At 37.3% G+C, this 24875-nt stretch overlaps 2 protein-coding genes across 3 annotated transcripts in view; one reads left to right on the top strand and one right to left on the bottom strand.

Moving 5' to 3' along the window:
• Positions 1 to 16102, bottom strand: part of LOC121913498 (CD151 antigen-like) — a 29013-nt gene extending 12911 nt beyond the window's left edge. Inside the window, exons 1-3 of one of the 2 annotated variants that reach the window (XM_042436188.1) lie at positions 15402 to 16102; positions 8790 to 8874; positions 2695 to 2886 (exon numbers count right to left, since the gene is read on the bottom strand). In XM_042436188.1, coding sequence (XP_042292122.1) covers positions 2695 to 2886; positions 8790 to 8873 — 276 coding nt within the window. In that variant the 5' untranslated portion in view covers position 8874; positions 15402 to 16102. Of the gene's footprint in view, positions 1 to 2694; positions 2887 to 8789; positions 8875 to 13402; positions 13795 to 15401 lie in introns of those variants that run through there. The other variant, XM_042436247.1, reaches the window with a different exon arrangement.
• Positions 16103 to 21256: 5154 nt separating this feature from the next.
• LOC121913613 (transmembrane protein 138-like) lies at positions 21257 to 24852 on the top strand. Its single transcript, XM_042436372.1, has 4 exons — positions 21257 to 21480; positions 21571 to 21742; positions 22209 to 22284; positions 24027 to 24852. Exons 1-4 carry the CDS (start codon positions 21452 to 21454, stop codon positions 24137 to 24139), a joined length of 390 nt encoding a protein of 129 aa, XP_042292306.1. The 5' UTR covers positions 21257 to 21451; the 3' UTR covers positions 24140 to 24852.
• The last annotated feature ends 23 nt before the right edge of the window (positions 24853 to 24875 follow it).

Here is a 24875-nt window from a genome sequence, read left to right as displayed (position 1 = left end):
TCCCATGATGGCTGCCATGGAAACCGGTTGTCAACACCAACATCAGGCCGTTTTATCCTCCATATTTATTCTTCACAAAAGCGACAGATAGTTAAGTGAAACTTTTTCTATTAAAGACAAAATGCAAAGTCATATTTACTACTGACATGACTTACAACAATTGTTCTTGAAGATTTCCACACATCCAGCATGTAGCACGTCTTGTATTAAGTTAACTTTTTAAAAGACTACAAAATACTGTACATATTTTCCACAAATAAAAACAGCAATTCCACTTTCTGACTGAATATTTCAGCAATTTCCAGACATTTCAGTCAGTACTTATAATCAAGCGGCTGAGAAAACATAGTCTGTTGATGGTTTAGGCACTAATAAAATGTTAAAATAACAAAACAAAGAATGTGCACATGCAAGAGGCAGAGAGTCAATTTGACGTCAACCGACCAAGAATCAACAGATAACAGTGTTTTTCTTGTTTTGTTTTGTTTTGAAAAGGGAGAAAATTAAAAAGGTGATTACAAGTGTCATATCCTTGTTTGAGATACTGTCCCTGTCCTCTGATATCTGCTTGTTGCTTCATGAATGCTTCATTTAAATGCACCTGTAGGGAACTGGCTATACTTTGGCATCTGCCTTGTCTCAAGCTGAAAATATCTGGCTGTGCTGAATTTTTTGTGGACTTGTCTCCAGTGAAAAGTGGATAATGCCAAAGATGACGCCATGTTCTAGCAACACTTACAAGACACAAACATTTGAGCTGTGCAGTAATGCGCCTGCATAAATTCATCACGTTGAAATGTGCGGATGAAGGCCTGAGCAGTATGTGTGTGTGTGTATATAGTACAGTGTTACTGCGTGTTTGTATTTTGTGCCATTTTCAGTTCGGTGCAGGTGTCTTTGTTGGCACAACCCTGTGCTGTGTCTGTGTGCAGAGTGTGCCAAATCAAATATGGGTACACACGCACCCATCCAGTTTTTGTTTTGTCTGAACTGAATGCGAGAACGACATATCGGCCTTGGTCGGTTCTCAGCATGCACATGTCACTACTGTGTTCTAACAAACAGTTATTTCTGAAAGATATATACTAGATATATATTTAACTTTTGGTTCACTCGCCAAGAATTACAGCCAATCCACACAGAAAACATTTTTAGAGGCGTTTCTGACGTCTGTCACTCGCACGTCTCACAGAACAGACACACGCCAGTGACGTCCGTCACCGCAGGACTCCCTGAAGTTTTTTATGCTCCGAGTCTATTTTTTTCTCCTCTGTCGTGTAATCTGCACAAACTTGGAATCACACAAATCTCCTGCTGAATATCTATTTTGAACTTATGAACAGCATCTATACTGATTGATCAAGGCTGCCAGCCTATGAGCTCGCCTGTTTCACTACAAATAGATTCCTCTCACTCGCTACGGTGGGCGGGGAAATAAAATGAATGAATCAATATATACAAACACTGTTGATTTCTTCCTCTGGAGCCGACATGAAAACTAGTTTGGTTCAGTAAATTTCTGCAGTCAGTCAGGCTGGTGAAGGCAGTTTGGAGTTGAACTGAACAGACAGAACGTGTTGCTCACGTCTCGCTTTCTATGTGGATTTTAAGTTAGAAAACAAAATCCATTTACAGGCCAAAAATAACTTAAACGTCCAAGTGGCCTATTGGGATTTTCAGACGGTGACCACATAATCTCAACTTAATCCCTCCGAGTTTGATCGGGGATCTTTAGTGTGTGTCATCCATCCTGTCTGTCCCCTCATTTCCTATCAAAATAAAGGCAAAAAATACTTGAAAAAAGTCATCTTTAGTGAGTACATAAATTAATACACACTCTTCGTACAAAAATGCAATCCAGTGTCTTCAGTGACAAATTGTGCACGTAATCATTCTGTTTGAGTAGCTTCAGTAGAGTTTTTATTTTGAAATGTGCTCACTCACTTCTACAACGCGTGATCATTTGTCTGAGGTCTTTTGTTTAGTGGCCTGTTTTTGCAAAGTGTCACCACACATGAAAAATGTTTTGTTTCTACCAACAATACGCTGGTTAGCCATCTGGCTGAAGAATAAACAGGGCAGAAAGTGCACCGCTTTATAAGCTGCTGCTTCACGTCCAGAAGAATAACGGGCAGTAAATAAGAAGTCTGTGTGATACAAAACTAGTGTTTTCCTTTGTTTTTCACCAGGGCTGGTGGTGGCAAGAAGGGATAAAGTTTCCTGAAAAGAAGTACATTCCCTGAGGCTTTTCAACTCTTGAATAGTAAACCTTTGGCAATTTAAGGGTCATTCTGTCTTTAGCTTAGAGTTTTCCTTGTAATTATTTGTGTATTTTAATATGTTGAGCTTATCTGATTATTGAATTGTACCCTCCGACACCTAAAAGGCTTATTTGTTTTTAGCTTACCTTTTATATTTGTAGTATTTTGTGTGGTTTAAAATGATTTTTTAAAAGATTATTATTATTATTATTAAGAGCTCACCAAGACAAGTTCCTAACAATGTTTGTTACAAAAGTCATGACAATAAAGTTGTCCTCAAATAAGGGATGGTAATGCTGGCAGGTAAAAAAAAAACATCTTGTTTAGATTCTGTTTGGCCGGCGTAACACAAGTGATTTCTGTTTCACAAGTATTTCCACGAAAGCACAGAGTGCAGCGTCTATTATCTCTCTACTCTGACATGATCTCTTACCACTCGCAGTAGCCTCCTCTGTTCCTTGAAGGTACCACAGCAGCCCAGCACGCCCGTTACCATGACGCTGGCTCCAGCCAGGACCAGTATGTAGGCGGAGGCGGCGTACGTCTTGGAGGAGAGGAGGCTGATGTAGTCGCTCTTCTCAACCAGGGTCCAAACACCCACGGCCATCACGAAGCCCCCTGCCAACTTGGAGAAGAACACATGATACCAGTCAGATTTCTGCCAGTGAGCGGCCTGGTGCAACAGAAATAAGACTCCAAAATCGAGGAGAAAAAAAAGCTGAGAGTGACAAAGACGTTTAAATTATTTATCACCAAAGTCTTCTTAAAAGTGGAGAAAAAGGAGCCTGAAATTAGTGCCAGTCAATAAATGAATGTGTATTAACTGATTGCAATACAATTTTACAGTTCTCAGAGATAATCAAATCTTGAATCGGTTTCTGCTGAAAAATAAGTGTGAATGAGGTGATTTGAGCAGTTTTGATCCACAATCCAGTTGATGTGAAAGGTTTTTACAGTTGTCGGTTGTGGAGAATCAGGCCTTTAACTCTAGAGAACAATGTTATGGGTTTAAGTCTGAGGAATTACAAAGCACTGAGTGAATCCTTAAACCCACATGATGCACCAGTTGTTATCACAAACAAGCGTAACAGTCAAAGCTTCAATTCAGCATATAACCACTGTCATATTCCAATGTCTTCAGCATAATCTAGGCTACCAGTTTAAACCAATATGAAGAATTAAATCAATACGATATTTCCAAGACGAGTGAGCAGATGGTGCGGCACCGCAACAGAAACCTGTCACCATGCCAAAGCCGTCAATCTAACGTCCTAATTTAGATTTCATTTATAAGGGAGGATGATGGCAGTAGAAGCTAGACACTGAGTCACACTGTACCACACCCAGAGACAGTGTGGCAGTTAAACACACAGAACAACAGAGTTGGGCAAGTCACTGAAAATGTAATCAACATTCTTTACTTACTATTACTATTCTTAGAAGTGATCACATTACCTTCTGTTACTATATATCTTTATTATTTCAGTATGTTTCATTTTAATTCTCACTTCCATTACAGTTCATGGTGCAATTTAGAACAAAACCTGATAACTCAGCGGCCTCATTCATTATTAGAGATTGATTAGAGAAAGAAATATTCAGTACAAGAAACACAAAATGACAGTATTTAAAAAAAAAACACACATTTGTATAGTTGATCTTTACATTACCCTCCCTTTTCTTTCCCCCCCACATGAAGCATTTCACAACTTTCTCTAGACTATGTTGCTGTCTACAGAAAGATCCTGGCCTGGACTTTGAGAACCACTGATAATAAAGTAGCAGAATGTGGTTCAAGTCTTTGCAGTAATCACTCCTTGGGGGTGAACATGATGCTTGCTGTATCTGTACCAGCTGTTAAAACTCAATGAACCATAGGAATTAGTGAACCCTATCCATGTGTAATTAAAAGCAGCAACAAGGGAAATTCAAACATTGGCGACCCCAAGTGGCAGCAACAAGTAAGAAATGAAGCACTGTCTGAAATCTGACAGACCCTGAAGTCAAAATAATTTAACTGTCAAGTTCTTGAGTCCTATTATTTATTTATCTTAGCATGTGTTGGGGTGATAATGCAGTTGCTCAGCTAATACTCATGAGCCTTAACTTTTGATAAGTAAAAGAAATGACAACCAGCCGGTGTCTTGATACCGGAAGTTAATAAGGACAAAATAGAGTGACTATATGGCATCTGTTAGTAGGATGGCACATTTTTCTCTGCTGCAGCCTAAAATGGTGTTATGGACAAATTACTGTGTACATGCACAAATGTATGCATGTGTTTTATTTTGTTCTTTTCATTTTGTTTAAAAAAAAAATAAATTTATGTGCAAGTCATCACTGAGGCCCGATGACATCCATTGTTAAAAACAATACTGTGTGTTTACACAGGCGATGCACTACACTGACTACTGAGAGTTCTCTCCTTGACCTTCAAGCTTTGTTAATGTTTAGAGGCTCCAGAGAACAGCAGATATTTTTGTATTTGAGAGCTGATGGCCACTCAAGTTTATTTCTCATTATTATTTTTCAAGTAAAACTCATTAGGGTTGCAGCTAACGATTATTCTCATTATCAATTAATCTGCTAATTATTTTCTCAATTAATCATTTTGTCTATAACCAGTCAGAAAATAGTGAAAATGCCCGTTATAATTTCTTAAAGGCCAAGGTGATGTCTTCAAATGTCTTGTATGACCAACAACCTAAAACCCAAAGATAATCAGTTTGCTAACATGCACGACACAGAAAAGCATCAAATCATCACATTTGAAAGGCTGAAACCAGTAAATATTTTGGCATCTTTGCTTAAAAAAATGACTAAAACTATACCCTACTTAAAATTATTTAAAATAACCAAAAGTTTTCTCGGTTTCTACTTGATAGCGATGATAAGTGGATGAACCAAAAGTCGAGATGATCAAACAAATGATGGAAAGTACCTTTAAATACATCACCAGGTCTATTAATGGGGCTTCTTCAAGTGAACTAAGTTTCCACAGCCAAAATGTCCTTCTAACCGCCTCCACGAAGACTTTGAAAAAACAGAAAACCCGTCCATACCATCCTGCTGTAACACCTGTATCACACAGGCAAATATTTTATTCAATAAACATCTACAGTTTCCATTCAGTTGGATGTTCATTGGATGTGACATACAGTATGTTACTCCTGAGGTAAATGGACAACCGCTATGCAGCAAAACGTAGAATCGCAGTGGGGTCATTATGTTTGTTGAGTTCAGAAAAACTTTCCGACTTCAATAACCATGATGCATGAGGCTACACAAAATAGGTGTTGAGGAACTAGCAGTTCACTCCACACAGTGCTTTCTATGTTAGTCATATGAGACTTTGGAAATTGGAAATGACTGCAAAGCAAAAGGTCAAAAGATTTGACTGAAACTATTCAAATGGTTATAACTCTGGTATCTGGCACTGAAAAGGCTTAGCATAATTTGTCTGCCAATTTGAGAAAAATCAAGATTCTTTGGCAGACAGATGATTATCACATATGGGTAAAGCAGAAAGTGAGATTTCACACGCTGAGAAGGAGTGAGAAGGAAACCGACACCCTTCCCTTAGCTGTCACGCTGATGTTTGACTCTTATTTTCCACAGCGGATCAAAATTATATCAGTTATTTGTAGTGTTTTTTTCTCCTAGAATTCCAAGATCTTGACACTGGAAAGTTTGATGAAATTGGGCTTTGAATGCATCTTCTGTGTTGTCTGTCAAAAAAAAAAGGAAGTATGCAACTTGGCTTTGATTTGATGAGCTGGAATAGTAGCAGCCATTTATCTGCTGCCTGGATAAAAAAAGGCTTTGTTGAAGGGTTCAGAAAAAGTTTGTCAGCCTCTTTTTCTTATTAACATCATATAACTGTTCATATAAATATGAGGACATACTATAGCTATATAAAGTAGCTATATATAAGTATTTTCTCGCTTTGGTTTGTTAAATCTTGTCCTCTCCTCATCTTAATTAGGAACTGGGTTGGATGTTTTCAGAATTCCTTCTAGTTTAATCGATATCACAGTTTGGGCTGTTTCGGGCTGTAATTAAATGATCAAGACTGATGTCACCCACGTAGCCAAAGGTGTGCCCGGATGCGCCTGTGCCACCTAAATCTCAAGTTAGCACACCCAGTATAAATCATAAAAAAAACACATCCAGACTGGGCTGTGCTCACTCATTGGTGCATTTGAACTCTTTGCCCGCTGAGTTGCTGATGGCTGGCCCGCCCCGCCCTGATTGATGTAATTTTTGACCTGTGACAGCCTGTCTGACAGGCTGATGTTCAATTGTGTGAAGCGTCACATTTGACTCCAGTTTTTTTTTTTTTTCTCCAGATACACCCTTTCTTTGTGTCTGTCTATAACTTTGTCTCTTTGCTTGTGTCGGATTCTTTCCTGCAGGTTAAATGTCCCGCTGTGGCTCTCTGCATATAATATTTGCTGTGTTATTGTTGATGGTTTGTAGCTCTTATATTGTGCTGTTTGTGGTTTGTCTGGACCTTGAAGCTGTTGGGGTGTCACTGTGGAGCCTGCCGAGGCTTTGAATAAGTTGTTTGCTGGTTGTTAAATCACTTGTTGCTGCTGCTTGTCTGTGATTTGTGCAGAACGTCTGCTGGTTGACCTGAAAATGTCTTCGTTCATGACTTGTTTTCAAGCTGTGTTGTGTAAATTTTTAGTGACTAAGTATAGTATTTTAAGCCTTGAGGGATATTTTCTGCATGTCAAGCATATAAATGAGGGTCGGTAAGTCACGTATCACACTGATGTGCTTTTTGTATAAATAGCGCTTTTTGATAGTAGAATTCATTTTTGAAATTGGGCCTGCTGGTGGGTTTGATGATGATGACGATGATGGGAGGGATTGTGAATATAATGATGGCTTATAAATGAAGCTAAACTTTGTTAATCTTACACATACATGATGCTTACTTCATTTATGTAAGTGGCACACTGTCAGTTTGTTTTTGCCACGTAGTGGCATTGTGCAAACAGCTTATAGGCTCAGCCTTAAAAAAAAAGATCTGCTGTGATGTAGTTGCCTGTTCAATGGTGCAGATATTCAGTAAGTTAGACCACTGCAGTCACCAGAACTCCAGGTTTGACACTGCTTTCACGCAACAGTTGTGCTATAATGTTATTGGGGAAATCACTGCAGCATTAAATTGAGAAATAATATTGCAGCTCACCTCTGCCACCGTATTGCTTAAAACTATCACATGTTGCTAAGCAACAGTAAACAAAACCAGCAGCCTGCTATTGATACAATGAATAGTAGGCAAATACTAAAACTGAGATCTTAAAACAAGAGTTGAAAACCGTTATGGTTGAGATCACTTTGGTTCTTGTGCATCTTATATCCCACAGGCCCACCTAAATGAATATTTCAGGCTACGCTACTGACTGATGTGTTGATCCCTCTGGCTTCTTTCATTTCAACACATAAATTTAGACTGGTGTTTCACACACATTGAAACCAGTGCTGACATTGTCAAGTCAAGCAGACCACTCATTTCTACACAGACGCACAGGATGATGATGACACAGATGATGATGTATAGATAAGAATTCATCCTATTGATGAAGTCTGTTTGCACTAATTGGTTGAAATGACACGCAATTAAATAAATGTCATCTGAGCTGATGTGTGGAGGATTCACGTTAATGAAATTTGATCGGTTGGGTGTGTCATTTTGAAATCATATCAATTGAAAACTAAAAAGGAAGTGCTCGAGAAATTCAGAGTGTCAGTTACATTTAACGAGTGTTTATTATCTCAAAGCCAACGGTGTATCACTTGCCAGCACGCTTCTTGATAGCAGATATCACACAATACACATTACACAAGGGAAATTCCAGTTTATTACGCCTTTGGTCTTATTTTAATGGCTATGGTTATTGTTTCTATTGGTTAAGGTAACCTTACCAAAGTAATTGTTTAATTCTGGGAATCAGATGACATCAACTACAATAAACGAGGCAAGAAATAGGAGCAGTCAGACAATCACATTCCACAAACAAGCCAACGGTTTAGCCAGATTATCTAAACCACTTTCTGTGGAAGCAAAACAGAACACGAGAGCACCTGGAATGTCAGTAATAGTCCCAACTAACAATCAGTGCACACACAACCAAGGTGAGTACACCACGTCTGTAAACTGTAATGAAGTTTAAAAGAACAGGTAGGGTAAATATTTTACCTTTCTCCTTTGTTTGCTCCAAATCAGTTAACCAGGGGTTTGTTTAAAACCTGTCTGATCACGTGACTGCTGATGTTAGTTTCATCTTATTTCCTTTTAGCAGGTTATTACATTTTTGCATCTCAGTTTGTATGTATGAAAAAGAAGTGTCCCTTTAAATTATATATCCAAATCCCAAATGTTTCAGGACACACCTCTACTTTGGGAAAACTCTGCCCAAAGCATGTAGGTGCTTGAGAGGCACTTAAGACCCAACACAAGTACTTTGGCAATTAAATCCTCTGTGTAGGCTCATCTCTGCCTAAAAGGAGACTTACCCAAAACAGAAAGTTGAAAGCAAACAGGAGGTATTTCAGGCAGATGGTTCCACATGTTGCTTTTTTCTCCTCGTATGCCCCCATGCTGCAAAAGACAGAATATTTCAGGACATCAAATACATCATCATGATTGCATACAGATAGATTCATTTAAGAATCTATAAATATAAGTTAGTGGACAATAAGAGTCGCTTACAGTTCCTTTAACACAATCTTTGAAACTTGTGACCAAGAATTGAAATCTTGAGTTTCTTCAGAGAGAATGTGGAAAACAAGACTCTTCTGGTGATTGGCTTCCTTGTTTGAAGAGTAAACAAGGACTCCTTTCTGCTAGCCTTCGCTAGTGTTTGAAATTTATCTACACACTTGTCAATGCAATACCCAAGTATTTGTGCCAGCACCAAAACGATCCTATTTTTTTTCTCCCTTACTAGAAACTGATTTTCTACAAAAACTCTTTTTTCCATCAATGGAGGCCAAATTTGTTGTGTAAACACAAGGATGTGCAAAAATATATATATATCTCCTTGATAAAATCCATTCTAAAATTATGATTTAAATCAGAAACGGTGTGATTAAAGAACAAGTAAAGAAAGAACAGTACAAATCTGAGCAAGCATATGGTGCCAGTTTTTGATACTTGGCAGTTTTTAGCCATGCATGACATTCATGGTCTTAATGACTTTGGTGATTCCCAGACTTTTCCACTAGTGCCACAATGAGGTTAACATAAGTGGTTTTCATGATCAATTAAACCAATGATTATTTTCTCAATTAATGTCCAAAAATTGAGAAAAATGTCCGTAATAATTTCCCAGAGTCAAAGGATACGTCTTCATGTATCTCACTTTGTCTGACAGACACTCCAAAACCCAAAGATAATCAGTTTACTATCCTGTATGACAAAGAAAAAGCACATTTGAGAAGCTGAAACCAGCTAATGTTTGGCATTTTTGCTTGAAAAGTTACAGATGATTAGGACTGTAGTCTCTTGGTCGACTAGTTGGTCGATATGCTCTCGTCTGACCAAATTCTCATTGGTCGAATAATGGCTGTGTTACTTTCATAAGGAGAAAAGTGCTACATCAATAGCCTTCTAGGATTAATCCATTATTTCTTGCGGCAGGAGGGACAGACTAACAAATTACCTGTGCATTAAAACACCCCCCATTATTTTCACAACTTTGAACTCGCCCAACCTAATGGAGACTTCTAGGTCTAACTGTACTCAATGTTTACCGAGCGTTTACTGAATGTACTGAAAGTTTACTGAATCAGTATTTCTCCTGTAATTATAATGAGAACCCCCGCCATGCCAGAAAAATATTTTTTTAATGCCAAAAATAACGCCAAATATCCATTTACTGGGAAATCAACAGCGTTTGGGAGCCTCTGTGTGGCGCCGTCCCGATATGTGAGTCAACCTCTATGTTGCTACCTGGAAAACTCTTGGTAGCGTAGTTGCGTTAAAGAATAGGGCAGTGTGTAATATGTGTGCGTAGCAGGTGAGAAAGAGCAAGTGGCAGAAAAGTGACGGTGAATGCGAGCAGAGCAGAGGAAAAGATTAGCAGTAAGTTGTCAGTCTTGCGGTAATTGTACAGTACAGACTACAGTGTGTCAGTTAATGAATTCTCCTCCCGCGACTGATCGATTAGTTGAAGATTATGTACAATTTCATCATCAGCTTGATGAAATCAAACACCTCGGCTTTAAGAGGAAGCAGGTTACTAGTTTGTTGATGGCCATAAAAATAAGAACACTGAATCGAATGACACCCTAGTGATTCGCCGGCTGTATATAACAACTCTAAAACAATTTAAATAAGTGAAAAGCAGGCTAGTAGCTTGCGTTAAGGATATAGAATTAAGAGCATGAAATAAAAGCTAACCTCCCTTTTCTTGTAAAGTACATTTAACAAATGAGATGTTACAGGGATAATGCAGACCATGGGGGAGTGGACATCAGATCAGCAGTGTAGGCAGAATCAGTGTGAGTTATTACATGAGTATGCAGAGAGAGCCATGACTAAGCACTAAGTAGGAGCTGAGAGTGGGCCAAAAGCTGGAAATTATAACTGCCCACTGCGATGGTGCCTTTGTACCAAGATTCAACATCTTTAGTGCTTTCTTTAAAGAGCAAACGAATGCTTTCAGTAGGGAGTGTTTCATAAATTGAATGAATGAAGAGCTAATGTGAAAATAACCTTCACTTGTGTTGAATGACCACGTAATGTTTTTAAAAAGGAATGAAAATCGACTGAGGTTTATCCTAACGATCTCCGTATCTAAACCACAGTGATTGACACCGTTTTAAAATCAATACTGTTGATCTTGAAGACCTGAGGGGCCAAAACGTCATCTAAACAAAAGAGAAATGCATATGGAGCCAGAGCGTGCAACACTTTTTTCCCTACTCTTCTAGTATTCAGCACCTGACTACATCTCTTGGTGTGCATTACTTTTCCATTACATACCACTTTAAAATCTGACAGCGTTTTAACCACAACATGACTTCCTGAGTACACCAGTGACTTAGATGTCTGAAAGATTTATAGAGCCCATCGCAGAACAACACTTGCTGCTTGCTGCCTTCATGTAATCTTTGTTCTCAAAGTCTCACATCCTTTTTTTTTTTTTTTTTTTTTTTTTAACCCCACAATTTTCTTGGCTGACTTGTCAGTCAAGCCCGGACTCGCCCCTTCTCTGGCTGCCTCTTATCGACCTCTCCTTCTTCCCCTCCTGCTCCCCCACCACGTACACTACTGTCAATTCACATGCATGAATGAGTGAGAATGTCTGGATTCTGTCTGGCGACCATCTGCTATGGCTTTTAGCTTGCTCCTGTTAATTAAATTCAAACAAGCTTTAATTGACAAACGCTTACTCTACCTTTAAGAGCCGAATAAGGCACAGCTGAGTCAAGAAAGGCCAGAACTTGTTCGAAATGTTCACAGGCTGCATTTTAAAAATGGAAAAGCAACACAGAAGAACGATCCCTTCTGTACGGAGGGTTTAACTTTGAAGAGCAATTGATTACCGCTATTACGGATCTTATTTGCTTTGGTTTGTTTCGAGATGTGTTATCTTTACTTAAGTGCACATTTAACAGGACTGTTGCCTTTGTAAATAAAACCAATCTGTCTCGCACACTCAGCATGAATCGCATTTAGTGAGCTAATGGCTGTTTCGTCTACCCGGGGAGATTGTAGAGATGAAACACTTGGAGCAGGTTCAGAAAAGTTTTTTATTATCTGCATAAGCAAACAGATTTATGAAAGTATTACAGACGTTGCATTTTTCAGGCCTGTTGGATTAACAATAAAGCTTAATAATGGCGGTCGTTTGGAGCAAAGGGCACAGATTTTTCATGGAAACTGTCATCTAAAAGTTGTAACTGTTAGTATCCCTTGTCATGAGAAATGATCAAAGAGCAATAACTTTGATAAAGAGTGAAATAAAACATTAACAGAAGTAGTATAATTATGTTTTCAGTTGTCTTGCCATGCTTTTTCCATTTCTCTCGTGTCTCTTCTCTAGAAACCAGTCTACTGAATACAGTAACTATGATGTTATGGTGACTGTTGTGCGATATCACATCTCACATATCAATATTCTAACAAAGAGGAAACATTTCGAGCAGCAAAAAATGTTGCTGCTTCGAATTTGGTATGGTGGTATTGAATTTATTTCCCAAGCCGCAGATTTGGTTCTGCACAAGGACACATTTCAGAGACTTTTACAAGCAGCCAGTTCTGATCAAACGCTGCAGCCTCATTTCTGAGTTTACTTTCCAATTAAATACACTCCTGCTGTGAGCGCATGACTAGATACAAAAATAGTGTTTCACTGAGAGGAACAATGACTTTGGTTAACTTGTTTGGCTAACACTACTGTACACCTACGGTATGTTGAAGTCAAATCATCTCTTCCAGAGTTTAGACTATTCTAATATGTCCAGACTGCAGGTGAACCCCGTTTGTTTTTAACATCTGATATTTTGGATTGACAGTCCAAGATATCAGACTGTCATTAAGTTTACAGCAAGATGCTGATTAGAGTGGCCAGACTGAGAGAAATCTCTCAAAAACTGATTTGAATTGGACTTCTAACCACATCTGTTGGTTCTGGATGTGGATGGATATCTTACATTATAGTCTTGAGAGACTGGTGTGTTGGATGGTGATGGATTCAGCATATTAGACAAACACCAGTATCCTGCAGACTAACCAAAATATTTTTTATTAGAGCTACAACGATTAGTCGATGAATCAATTAGACAATCGACAGAAAATTAATCAGCAACTTTTCTGAAAATTGAGTAATTGTTTCGGCCATTTATTAATCAAAATGACCAAACCTTTGCTGGTCGCAGCCTTTTAAATGTGACTATTTGATGCTTTTCTGTGTCATACATGATAGTAAACTGAATTTCTTTGTACTTTTGACTGCTGAACAGACAAAACAAGATATATGAAGACATCTGATGGACAAAACAATCAATCGAGAAAATAATCAGCAGATAGTGAAAATAGTTGTTAGTTGCAGCCTTATATCTTATCAGAGCCATCAAGGATCCTCTGATGACAAAACAATCTCAAATCAAGGTCCACTTACTCGTTTGTTGTGGAGCTTTCGTCTTCACCAGCAGATGAAGTTTGCTAAGTTGTCATGACAGAGTACATCTACAGTTGCAGTTTAGATGTGGACATTGAGCGGATAAAGCAAGTTTTGTCAAACAATTTTACGTTCTTTATTCGCTAGTCTAGACAGAAAATTAGAAAATGAGCAAGTAATGTGATTTGGATGTGAAGACAGCCAGTCTGAACAGGGCCTTTCATTTGTCATGACAAACTTAGTTTACTCAATGTTTGAGGGCAGATTAAGTAGATAAAGTTCCAATTCAAATGAGTCACATCCGCAGTCCTTCATGATTCACACCTGTGATCTCACACGTTTTACTGAAACAAACTATTCAAATGTGAACACTTTCTGGTTTCTTTGGACTTCTATGACATTAAGATGAATATTTTTGGGTGGTGGACAAAATGAGACATTTGCGAACGTCACTTTGGGAAACAGTTTTGGGCATTTTTCACCATTTTTTGATATCTTATACACCTAAAGACTAATCCATTAATTGAGAAAACAATTGACAGATTAATTGGTAATGAAAATAATTGTTAGTTGCGGCCCTCATGTAAAGATTAAAGGCCTGGTTCACAGTTTTTTCTGATTGTCTTAAAACAATCGTCAGGTGCCCAGATGAACATTGAAACAGGTTTTTCTTGTTGTTGTCATTCCTCCTGTTCATACTATTTATAATGTACTTACAATGTAAGTGATGGGGGACAAAATCCACACGCTTCCTTCTGTACAAAAATGTATTTAAAAGTTTATCTGAAGCTAATATGTAGCTTCAGCCGTCCAAATCAGTCAAATTTCTTTTAACATTAGTCTGTTTAATGCCAAGGTCCCTCTTTTTGTTACTATACTTCCACCACAGCTCAAAAGAGAAACGCAAAGAGGGAATTTTATAGGGCTGCAACTAACAATTATTTTCATTATCGATTAATCTGTCAATCATTTTCTCGATTAGTCATTTGATCTATAAAGTTTCCGAAAATGTTGGGGAAAAAAATCGGTCACTCTTTTCAAAACTCAATGTGACGTCATCATATGTCTTGTTTTGTCCCGACCAACAGTCTGTCGATCAACTAAACGACTAATCGTTGCAGCTCTAGAATTCGATGCTAAAAACACAGTAAATGTGGCAGATATCCACTTGAAATGACTAACTCAGACTGCTGAAGCCTCATGTAAGCTACAGATGAACTTTTACATGCATTTTTGCACTACATGACTGTGTGGACACATTGTGGATTTTGACCTCCATCACTTAAATTGAAAGCACATCTGAAGGGGATCTTTTAACAGCCCATATGAACAGGGGGGATGATTACAGCGAGGAAAACCCCTCTTTCAGTGTTCATATGGACACCTGACTGTTGTTTTAAGACAGACTTTAAAAACTGTGACCCTATCCTTTAAGCTTATTACATTTTATTGCCATTTGTACTAACATAACCCAGATGGCACCAACATAAAAACGTTATAACGTTACTAACTTAACATTTTAAATCTCAACCGTCCTAACGGCTCAACTCAACTGTAGAACCACTAACGTCTTCTTGTGGTTTTTCAGTTCACAATAACTATCCGTCAGCCTGGTTTGTATCCTCATCCTGACCGTGTTTTAATACTCAGCAAGCTAAAAATCACTTCAATGTTTTCTTTGTGATTTTCCACTGGCGTTAACGCTAACTGCAGCGCATCTCGACACCGGTTTAAGCTAACGCTAAAGTTGTGTTTTCGGGCTGCCCTCAGTGCTGCTGCTATATAGGAGCCGACTCATTTAGGCAAGAAGAGACGATGATAACCTGGTAAACACTCGGGTGGTAATATGGATTTCACCTAAAGCTTTAAAATATGTCGGCTGTATCACTTTAGAAGCAGAAAAATGCTGCTTTGCCTGTAAGCAATGCGGCACCGCAGTGGCCCCGTCCTGTATGAGCTATAACCGAGTTACTCACAGAGCACTTCCTGCTTTACTTACCTGCCGTTGCTTCCTTTGACTTTATCGACACAGAGAGATGAAATGCGTAAAAGGAAAAAATAGTCCTAAATGTCGCCTGTTTTCATTCCAGTTTCCTTGGATGAAGGCCTTTCCGACAGAGGGGTGAATGTGCACAGGGCAGAAAATCAGACGGCTGTGTTGAAGCTGGAGCTGCGGTTGACTCCACCCCGACCACCTTGCATGTTTCTGGCCTTTTTTTCTGTCCCGGGGCGATGCTTTACTGTCAGTGTGTGATGCAAGCAAATAGACAGAGACAAATGAGGTTAAAAAGACAAGAAAAGTGGACCTATGTATAGTGGGATTTATGTATTTTTGTAGAATTATTCACATCTAGTAATCGAGGGCTGCAACTAACGATTATTTTTGTTATCGATTATCAAATAAACCCAAGATAGCATATTCTTAAGTGTTGTTTTATCGACCAAAAGTAAAAAACCCAGAAAATATTCATTTTATTTTCATATATAACAGCTAAAAGCGTCAAATAGTTTATAATTTTTGCTTGAAAAAAATGAAACCATTATTCAATAACAAAATTTATTTGTTTAATTTACTGACGACACATTAAAATAAGCTGAAGACAGAGATACTGTTGCTCATCCCCAGTTTTTCTCTCAGGAAGCTGTTGTAGGACAGAGAACTCAACAGTGAGCTTATAACGGCTGTTATAAAGAATAAAGAGAAATTATTATTGTTTACTGTTATTTCTATATAGTTCTATACTATGTTGTAGATAATAAGTCATAGCTACAAGGGAAATTAGAAATGTTTGCAGAACTCACTGGGCATTGGGAAATCAGTTTTGTGGAATTTCACAGGCCTACTTTATCATTCTTATCTCCTCTGCCTGCAACCTCCCCGTCATGATTTAATATTGGTTTTGAAGTATAGTGTTCTTCTTAAAAGTTTAATGAGATAACTATCTGTAGAGGCAGGCAGAAGGTTCCTACTGGACAATCAAAACACTGTCCTCTAGTCCTTCATAAATCTGTTTAACACAAATTTGACAGCGGGTCTTAAAACATAAACTGGTTTTCCTCATTGATATAAATGAACTTACAGTATGTCAGTAAGTGAAGTTTATGTAGCTTCAAATCCTACATGCAAGCATTTAATTATAGTCTGAATGGCAGAAGTGGGATACTGTAATCCCAGATAATGGAATATTACTGTAGTCGAGAAGTCCCACATTTTAAAAAGTAACATTCAAAAATTTCCCTAAGTGAAAGTATGACATAGGAATTGAATGTTCTTAAGTATCAAAAGTAAGGATATTTATAGGGTACTGTTTCTCTATAATGTAAAAACTTATTGTTTTCATTGTTTTGGTGAAGTATGCTTTGGTTCACTTGTACTACTGCAGGTTGAACAGCTTCCTCATCCAGCTGACTCACTTTAACAATGCTTCACATTTTATGAACTTATCCTACATTTTTAATGCTAAATTTTACTCTGCAATGTACAGTGGAGAATAATGTGGAATATTTCTTTAGAAATGTAACTCTGAAAAGGTCTCAGTAAACACTTCAATGAGCAAAACAGCCCTTAAAAAATCTACTTAAGTACACATGGCAGGATTAGATGACTTGCTAGGTGGCAAAATATATTATAAACTCCTGGAGACAGTCATGTAGAGCTGCTTATATGGCATTAAGAGGGTCTCTTTCAGTTCATATTGCAATTAAACAGTTCATATCCTAAAACTTAAACTGCATTTAAGTAATACAGTACAGCTAAGTAATATAGTAAATGTCTAGTACATGTACTGTAAACAGACCTTCTTTCCTGTACAGATTATTGGTATAGCTTTGGTTTGTGTGTAGTGATGTACACTCACCAATAGATGACAGTGGTTTTCCTTTGGCTTGACTCCAGATATCCTTCCTAGAAGCATTACCGTAATCTTGAATGGAAATGTGGCTGAAAAAGCTCAGAAAGTATCCATTTATATCCCATTATCAATATTTATAGGTAGCACCCTTAACCTGTTGTCCTTTGTAATAAATGTCAGTCCAGAGAGAAAAACAATAAACTTTATTGAACACAGCAATCCAAAAAAACATCTTTTACAATGAAACTTTTTTTAACAGCACTTTTTTTTCATAGCTCCAGTGTGTTGACATTAGGGTGTAGGTACAGAAACCTACCACAGAAATCATGTGCCTGTCTATTAGAGAGGTAAGGGGATAAAACCTGTTACTGGAACAGACACAAGCTGTCAATCTGGGCTCTACAGTGTTGTTTGTGGCCACATTTGAACATGCATCTTTTGGAGAGATACACACTACTTCAGCCTCGGATATCTACCTTCATTTCACAGGTACACATACTTTTGTGTTTCGATGGCAGCTTGACTCTAGTAGTTGATATTCAGAAATAATAAAAGGGAGGATGTATCATTTCTGTGTAAAGCGACAAGCTGTTTCTTAAGAAGATTAAGTGAGACTAAGAACTACAAGTTGGTAGCTCTGTCACAACAACAACGGCTTTCATTCTTATCAAACTAGAACTAAATATCAGAAAAAACTGATATTTTTTCAATTACATTTTTATAAAATGATGAGAGCAGGAATAGATGACTCTTTGTTTGCCACTACAAAATGTTGGAGAACCTCAACACATTTGCCTGGTATTTTTTTCTCTTTGTTTATATACACTAGTCATCCAGCTTTTGCGAGGGAGCCAGTAGAACTGCTAACCCAGAATCTCAGTGGGACAGCTTTCAAGAATAAGTAGGTATTCGGTCCCCTGGTTGACACTCAAGCGGTCTTAATCTTTCTCACACCTGCCACGGCAGTGCCAAGCTATAAATACATCAGTGCCTTAGGGGTCATAAGAGGATCCACCTGATGTCAGTGTGAAGGAGCCTGTTGGATAGTGATCCTGGCTCACAAGATGCCAGATGAGCCAAGGCAAAGATTTACAGTACCTACTTATCTAATACCCCCAGTGGCTGCAACAGTAGTGAAACGAGGACCTGTTTACTCTCAGTCTGCAATCAATGGTGGTCTGTTTTCATGTAATGGGTGAGGAGTAACTTGAAAGGATACCTTATCTGTTTGTCTTTATTTTACTTTTCTGGAATATCGTTTAAAATCATCAGAAAATGACGTCTTTTGAAGAGAGACCTGAACTTTGGAGGTGACATACTGCTTTGCTGCTTAAAGGGTAAACAGTAATTTCATGTTCAAATGTTCCTAGATTAGCTGTAGTTTGATTTTATATTAGTCACTGATAGGCCTTGTTATGGAAATTTGGAGTTTGGCAAGATATATGTGGATATTTGCAAAAATTCAAGTACTACTGTTTTAGGAGATAGAGCTTTGTTTTGCTTAAAGGTTTGGTTTAGTCAAATTACAAAAACATATTCACTTACTTCCTCTACCTCTAGTGGCATCTAGCAAATAGTTTTTGTTTGATTTGTCAGGTTTTAAGATATCTCTTTCTCCAAGGCCCTTACTGCTCTCCTTTATGAATCATGTGACTAAATCACAAATTTATAAATTACGTGATTAAAACACAAATTCAAGAAGTATACTACTAATCATAAATTTACAAATTAAATTATGATTACGAATTACGATTAAAACAAATTTATGAATTGCACAACTAAATCACAAATTTATGAATTACACAACTTAAATGCTCATTTATAAATTATACAGTTAAAACATTAATTTATGAATAATGTGACTAAATCATTAATTTATAATTTACGTGATTAAAACACTAATTTATGAATTGCGCAACAAAATCACAAATTTATGAATTACACACCTTCAACATTTAGAAATTACGTGATTAAAACACTTATTTAGAACTTACTAAAACAGAATCACTCATGTTATGAATTACTTGACTGCCGTAAATCATTAATTTATGAATTACACGACTAAATCACAAATGTATGAATTACGCAATTAAAACACTAAGTTATGAATTACACAACTAAATTGCTCATAATGAATTATCCAAGTAAAACAGTAATTTATGAATCACGCAACTAAAACAGTAGTTTATGAATTACGCAACTAAATCACTCATTTATGAATTATATAAGTAAAACAGTAGTTTATGCAACTAAATCACAAATCTGCCCACAAAATCAGATTCCAAAATCAGCGTTACCAATTTTACTCTAGATAATTGACAGAACCCACTATCAACAACTTTTACTAGAACTGTTCTGTGCCAATGAAATTACATTATTAAAACTGTTGAGTTGTTGCAATTTCAGGGAACCAACTCTGTAATTGTCAACCAGATCAGTTATGATCATTAGCAAGTACAGCCTCTCCTTTGCAGTTAAAGTATCTGCTTGTTTTCACACTGTGAAATGAATTCAGTCGTCAACATGCCAGTCCATGTTTGACTCTGAAAACTGTGAGTTAGAGCAATCCAAGTTACTCATATTTCAGTCACTGTTGTACAAGTTGCGACTAGAAGCTCCAAAACTCATAAGTGTGATTCATCAGAAGGGTTATTTTGTCATTCAGCTATGCTTAATCTTTTTAAAGGTAGCAAAATATAATATTTGAAGCTATAGGCTTTCAACAGTTTTCTCAAAAGGTCCTACATGTTAATAAGGTCAAAAAGGTTAAAAGTTATAGATGAGGACCAACCCTCTTAGAGGATGCAATTAAATGGATTCAACCCACATGACAATTTGTATACTTTGTCTAGCTCAGTTTCTTGTTATAACAAGAAACATTTCATTTTATAAAAGATAGTTTTCATGTTCTTCTGAGATATTTTCTCGTTAGTGCTAGATACCAAATTATTTTCTGTTTTTACAAGAAACTATTCTCGTAATAACAACACTTTATGTTATTATATCAAAACAACATAATTTTCACTTTTTCTAGCTGAAGTACGACACAATGTCTTCTCTTTAGGTACCAACTGGATGTTTTTCTTGTTTTAATGACATACAGAAGTTTCTTGTTATAACAACTTACCAACTTATCCTGTTATAACAAAAAGAGTTTGTTTTAATAAAATATGTCTATTTTGTGATATAACAAGATAAAGTTTATTGTAAAAACTGAATTTATTATCTAGTAATAACAACAAGACATCTCAGAATAACATGAAAAATATCTTTTTATAACATGAAAAGTAGCTTACTAAAAGTTTCTCATTATAACAAAAAACTCAACTGAAGAAACACTGCCGTAGCTTTAAGTGTATATCAATCTGCAACAGAATGATGTTTTCACAATACAGTCAATACATTTTGCAGCATGTTTTCCACCAGAATACTAATGTGTCTCTCCTGTATCATTCCACAGAATCTCTATTGGATTAACTTCAGGTATTGATGTCTCATCAGTTTTAATATGAAGATTCAATAAAACCTTTGCTGTCGTAACTTGCCAGAGTTGGAGGCTTTTACCACACCATAAACTGTTCTGCACTACCACATCTGTTTATGTTGAAGCTGTAAAATTCAACAGTCTGGACATGTTGCCTTCACTAATTTCCAAACAGCTCATCCTGCAACCTGAACCCGTTTCCCATTTCGAAAGGACTTCAGTTTTTTCCAAATAAATGGGACTAATTTTAAAAACAGAAAATGGAGCCCTAATGTTGTAGCCATCAAACTTAACCTGCATTTGGACAATCAAAGTGGACACAGGAACCAGCTGAAGGCCTCAGTGAGCTCCCGAAACAGTCAGAACTGTCTTTCGTGGATTCATGTTTCTATGTAGCGTGCGTGCAAGTGCACTGCAGCCTTGGATCCATCGTGGAACAACAGTCCGCCCGGGCGCCCAGCCTTTGGGCCGGAGACGCTCCAAACCAGCAACTACTCCCTGGTGTTACTAATTCAGCTCAGCCTGCTCTCCTTCGATCTGTTTGTCAACTCCTTCAGCGAGCTGCTGAGGAACGAGCCAGCTGTCCAGCTGGTACTTTTCATGTAAGCAAGAGCTTCTCAATATTTTTGCAACCGAACATTGTCTTTGGCACAAGGGGAAAACCGTTTGGGCCAAAAATAGTACACTTTAGTTGTCTGTACTGAGTCATTTGGGATGAAATCAAACAGCATTATCCTCAGACAGTAAGCTGTACATGTAATCTTCCTGTTTCTGTCCTCTGTCTCACTGCTGCTTACACATTTCCCCTTTCTTTTCTTGTCTTTTTATGGCAGAATCCAGGACATTGCCATCCTGTTTAACCTGATCATCATTCTGTTGATGCTGTTTAACACCTTCGTGTTCCAGGTCGGCCTGGTCGCCATATTGTTGGAGCGATTTAGATCTCTGCTAATGCTCTCTGCTCTCTATTTGACCTTCAGTATCATACTCCACTCCTGGCTTATGGTACGTAAATACACAGGTGGGCAAAAATACAGTGAATGAATAGAGCTATTTCAAGGTATGTCACTTGTCTCTATTTCAAGGTATGTCACTTGTCTCTTTAGCATAAGCATCAAAATAGGCAGCACATTTTTAAAAATGCATTTATGCTATATTTATGAGCTGCTGAAAGGGTATTGTTGCCTTTAAGGAGGTATAATCCCACAAATTTGATAAAATTAGGTTTAAATGTGACTGGAAAGATTTGCAAGCTGCCAAATATTTTGAATTTCTTGCTTCTTTCTTGCTTTTCTTGCTAAGACAGAAATATGTGTCTCAGGCCTTCAAACACTACATCTTGTTCAATTTTCCCATCAGTCTGGTTTTAATGAGTAAATTGGACATGGTACATAAAGCATCGTCTTTTTCATCTTTATATCATTTAATTAAAAGCAAAGTAACCATTGATGTTTCTTTATAATCTTTCCAGAATCTGCGCTGGCTGAATACCAACAGATTTATTTGGACAGATGGCCTTCAGGTGCTGTTTGTCTTCCAAAGAACTGGTGAGATAACATGTTCACTTTCTTTTTAATGCCAACCAAATGCATTTATTTTGAATGTTTTCATCTTATCTAAACACAAAAGCCTACATATTCAATTACTTCTGTCTCCTGAGAGGTTTGTTAAGGACAAAAATAATCTGTTGACTTGCAAAAAAATGTTTTAGTCTTTTAGAAAAAAGGTACTTGTATCTCTGTATATTTAGATTTTAATTCTATTTACATGCTATCTTAAATCAAATGAGAAACAATCAAGATAATACTAAGCTGAATATACTGTAAGAGATAGGAGACAATGCATGGAAAAGTTTTCTACAGAGAAGAAATGTTTGTGAAGAGAGTGAATGCTGCTTTTCAGTACAAAGATTAAACCTATTTAGGACTAAGTACCGCTGTGGTATCATCCTGGCTGCTGAGCTGAGGTTCAAGACCTCTGAATTGTTGTCTAAATCTCACACATATCACATTTTTTCAGCGAATCAAACAGATTGACATAACAATTCAGTGTGATTATCACATTGGTTTTAATCCCCTCACAAAGAACATTGACAGGAAACGTACAGCTCTGAGTTTTTTTTGTTTTTTTTTAGTGCCTTCTCTCTACAAACAGGCTCCAGGCAGTGATCTCACATCACCATGTGGGTGATTTTCAAACACATATTAGCTCACGAGTGGATAAGTGGCTATTAGCTCATAAAAGGATTTATCGTCTAGTCATTGTTCTCTGCAGGTGATCCCTTATTAAGCATGAGCACACACTGTAGCCATGTTTCATTCGTCTCTTTGTTGTGTCTGCTGCTCAAGACCCACCCAGACTTTTCCTCAGTGTGTGACTCAGTGTTGCATCAGCAGTTCACAAGTCTCTTTCACTCTGAAACTCCTACCTAAAGAAACTATAAACGCTAGTAGACTGAGTGGTACTTTGATCATTCTATAATTGTCAATGCTGGCAAAGAAAATCCACGTACAATCACATATTATCTCTCAAGTAACCTAACCCTTGTGCAAAGTAATAATATGGGCGCTACTTGAAAATGACCAATAAATTATGCAAACTAAAAATCACCATTAAGATATTTCTTTACAAGAATGTATTGTGTCATATTTGTGAGGTTATCACTGTGTGGTAATGGAGATTGATTTTAAAAAGTCTACACTCCATTACCACTTCACAATAACAGACGTTGTTCAGTGTGATGGATTACTACACTCAAGCCAATTTTAAGTGTTTGCAAGTCATTTTTAATGACAATATCATGAAAGTTAATGTTGCATGCATGGATGAAAAAGTTGGCAATAACGTAAAGCAATGTTTGATTTGTAGTAATTAAAATTTCCACTTTCACAGCAGAGCAACTAAGCTGGCCATTAGAGATTTAACAGAAATGTCTAATTATGTGAATACTTAATTTGTTTTTAATTTGCTGGATTGGTTTATTGTGCTGCTGATTGCTTATTCAAAGTGCTGTCCTCTGTTTCAGTAGTTATAAAGTACATTAGGTATGGGATGGGTGTGCAGGCTGGAAAATGTATTAAAAGGCACAAACGAATGTCTGCACCTAAAATAAAGTAATTCCTGAGACATAAGTATTTATCGACATCTATTTCAAATTCCTTAGTAATTTTTGTGCTTTGGCGACAATGACAGTCACACTCTGAGCATCTTTAAACTGAGACAAGTGTACTTTCTGTATGTGTAAGTGTTTTGTGTGTTAAAATCTTCTCATATATTTTCCTGTTCACAGCTTCTGTGTTGTACTACTACTTCTACAAGAGGACCTCAGAGTATCTGGGTGACCCTCGCCTCTATGAGGATTCACCGTGGCTGCGAGAGGTCTTTGCTCAAGTCAGACAGTGATCTCACTGAAAGAAGGTCCAGAAACAGAGCACGTGATGCTACAGAGGCCAGAACTACTGTGGGATTGGCACAATAGAAACCACCCAAATGGAAAGCAGATCTGTTTGACGTACAGATTTCAAAATATATACTGTACAATTGGTATAATGGGTAAAAATTGGCCTCTTTGTAAAGTTTGGTAAATACATTACAATTTAAGGGTGCTTGCAATTTATTTGAAGTGCATAATCCCACAGCACTAATTTCTTCATTCAAATTCATCATGAATGCATTGCTGACGTATTTGTATAAGAAGTATATTTAGGCCTAAAATGCATTTATTTTATGTCATTATAAATCTCTTTAACAGGAATTGTGGCCAAAAAACAATATTACTTAAAATACATAAAATTTCCTTTCCATGCGGGGAGGATTGTGCCAAAATCTGGTAAGATGTTTATAATGACAAGGCCGAAGCGTCTCATCAGGCTTGTTTTTGCTGTTTGGATGGTACAGAGGACTGTTATTATGAAGGTTTGAAGGTCTCAGTTGGGACATGAGAGAGGAGATAATGATTTTTTTTGTAATCTGTTGATACCACAGTCACCACATGCCCTTTTTTCTTTTCTTGTGTTAATGCTGTACATTTTTAAAGGCTACATTGCAGTTGTTTTGTATATATTTAGACTATCTGGGTTGCTCTGAGTTTATTTGTAATGTTGATATTGAACAGAGTTTAACTTTGTCATGGCTTGGC

This window comes from Thunnus maccoyii, chromosome 1 (assembly GCF_910596095.1).
Source record: "Thunnus maccoyii chromosome 1, fThuMac1.1, whole genome shotgun sequence".
In the NCBI taxonomy this organism is placed as follows: Eukaryota; Metazoa; Chordata; class Actinopteri; order Scombriformes; family Scombridae; genus Thunnus; species Thunnus maccoyii.
The sequence above is the reverse complement of the archived record's forward strand: the minus strand, read 5'-3'. Positions and strand labels throughout refer to the sequence as shown.

Excerpts from the sequence above, each read along its gene's own strand:
- LOC121913613 (XM_042436372.1), top strand. The coding sequence starts at position 21,452 with ATGAAATCAAACAGCATTATCCTCAGACA. Across the intron at positions 21,481-21,570 it reads AACAGCATTATCCTCAGACA|AATCCAGGACATTGCCATCC; the intron begins GTAAGCTGTACA and ends TTTTTATGGCAG. Across the intron at positions 21,743-22,208 it reads TACTCCACTCCTGGCTTATG|AATCTGCGCTGGCTGAATAC; the intron begins GTACGTAAATAC and ends TAATCTTTCCAG.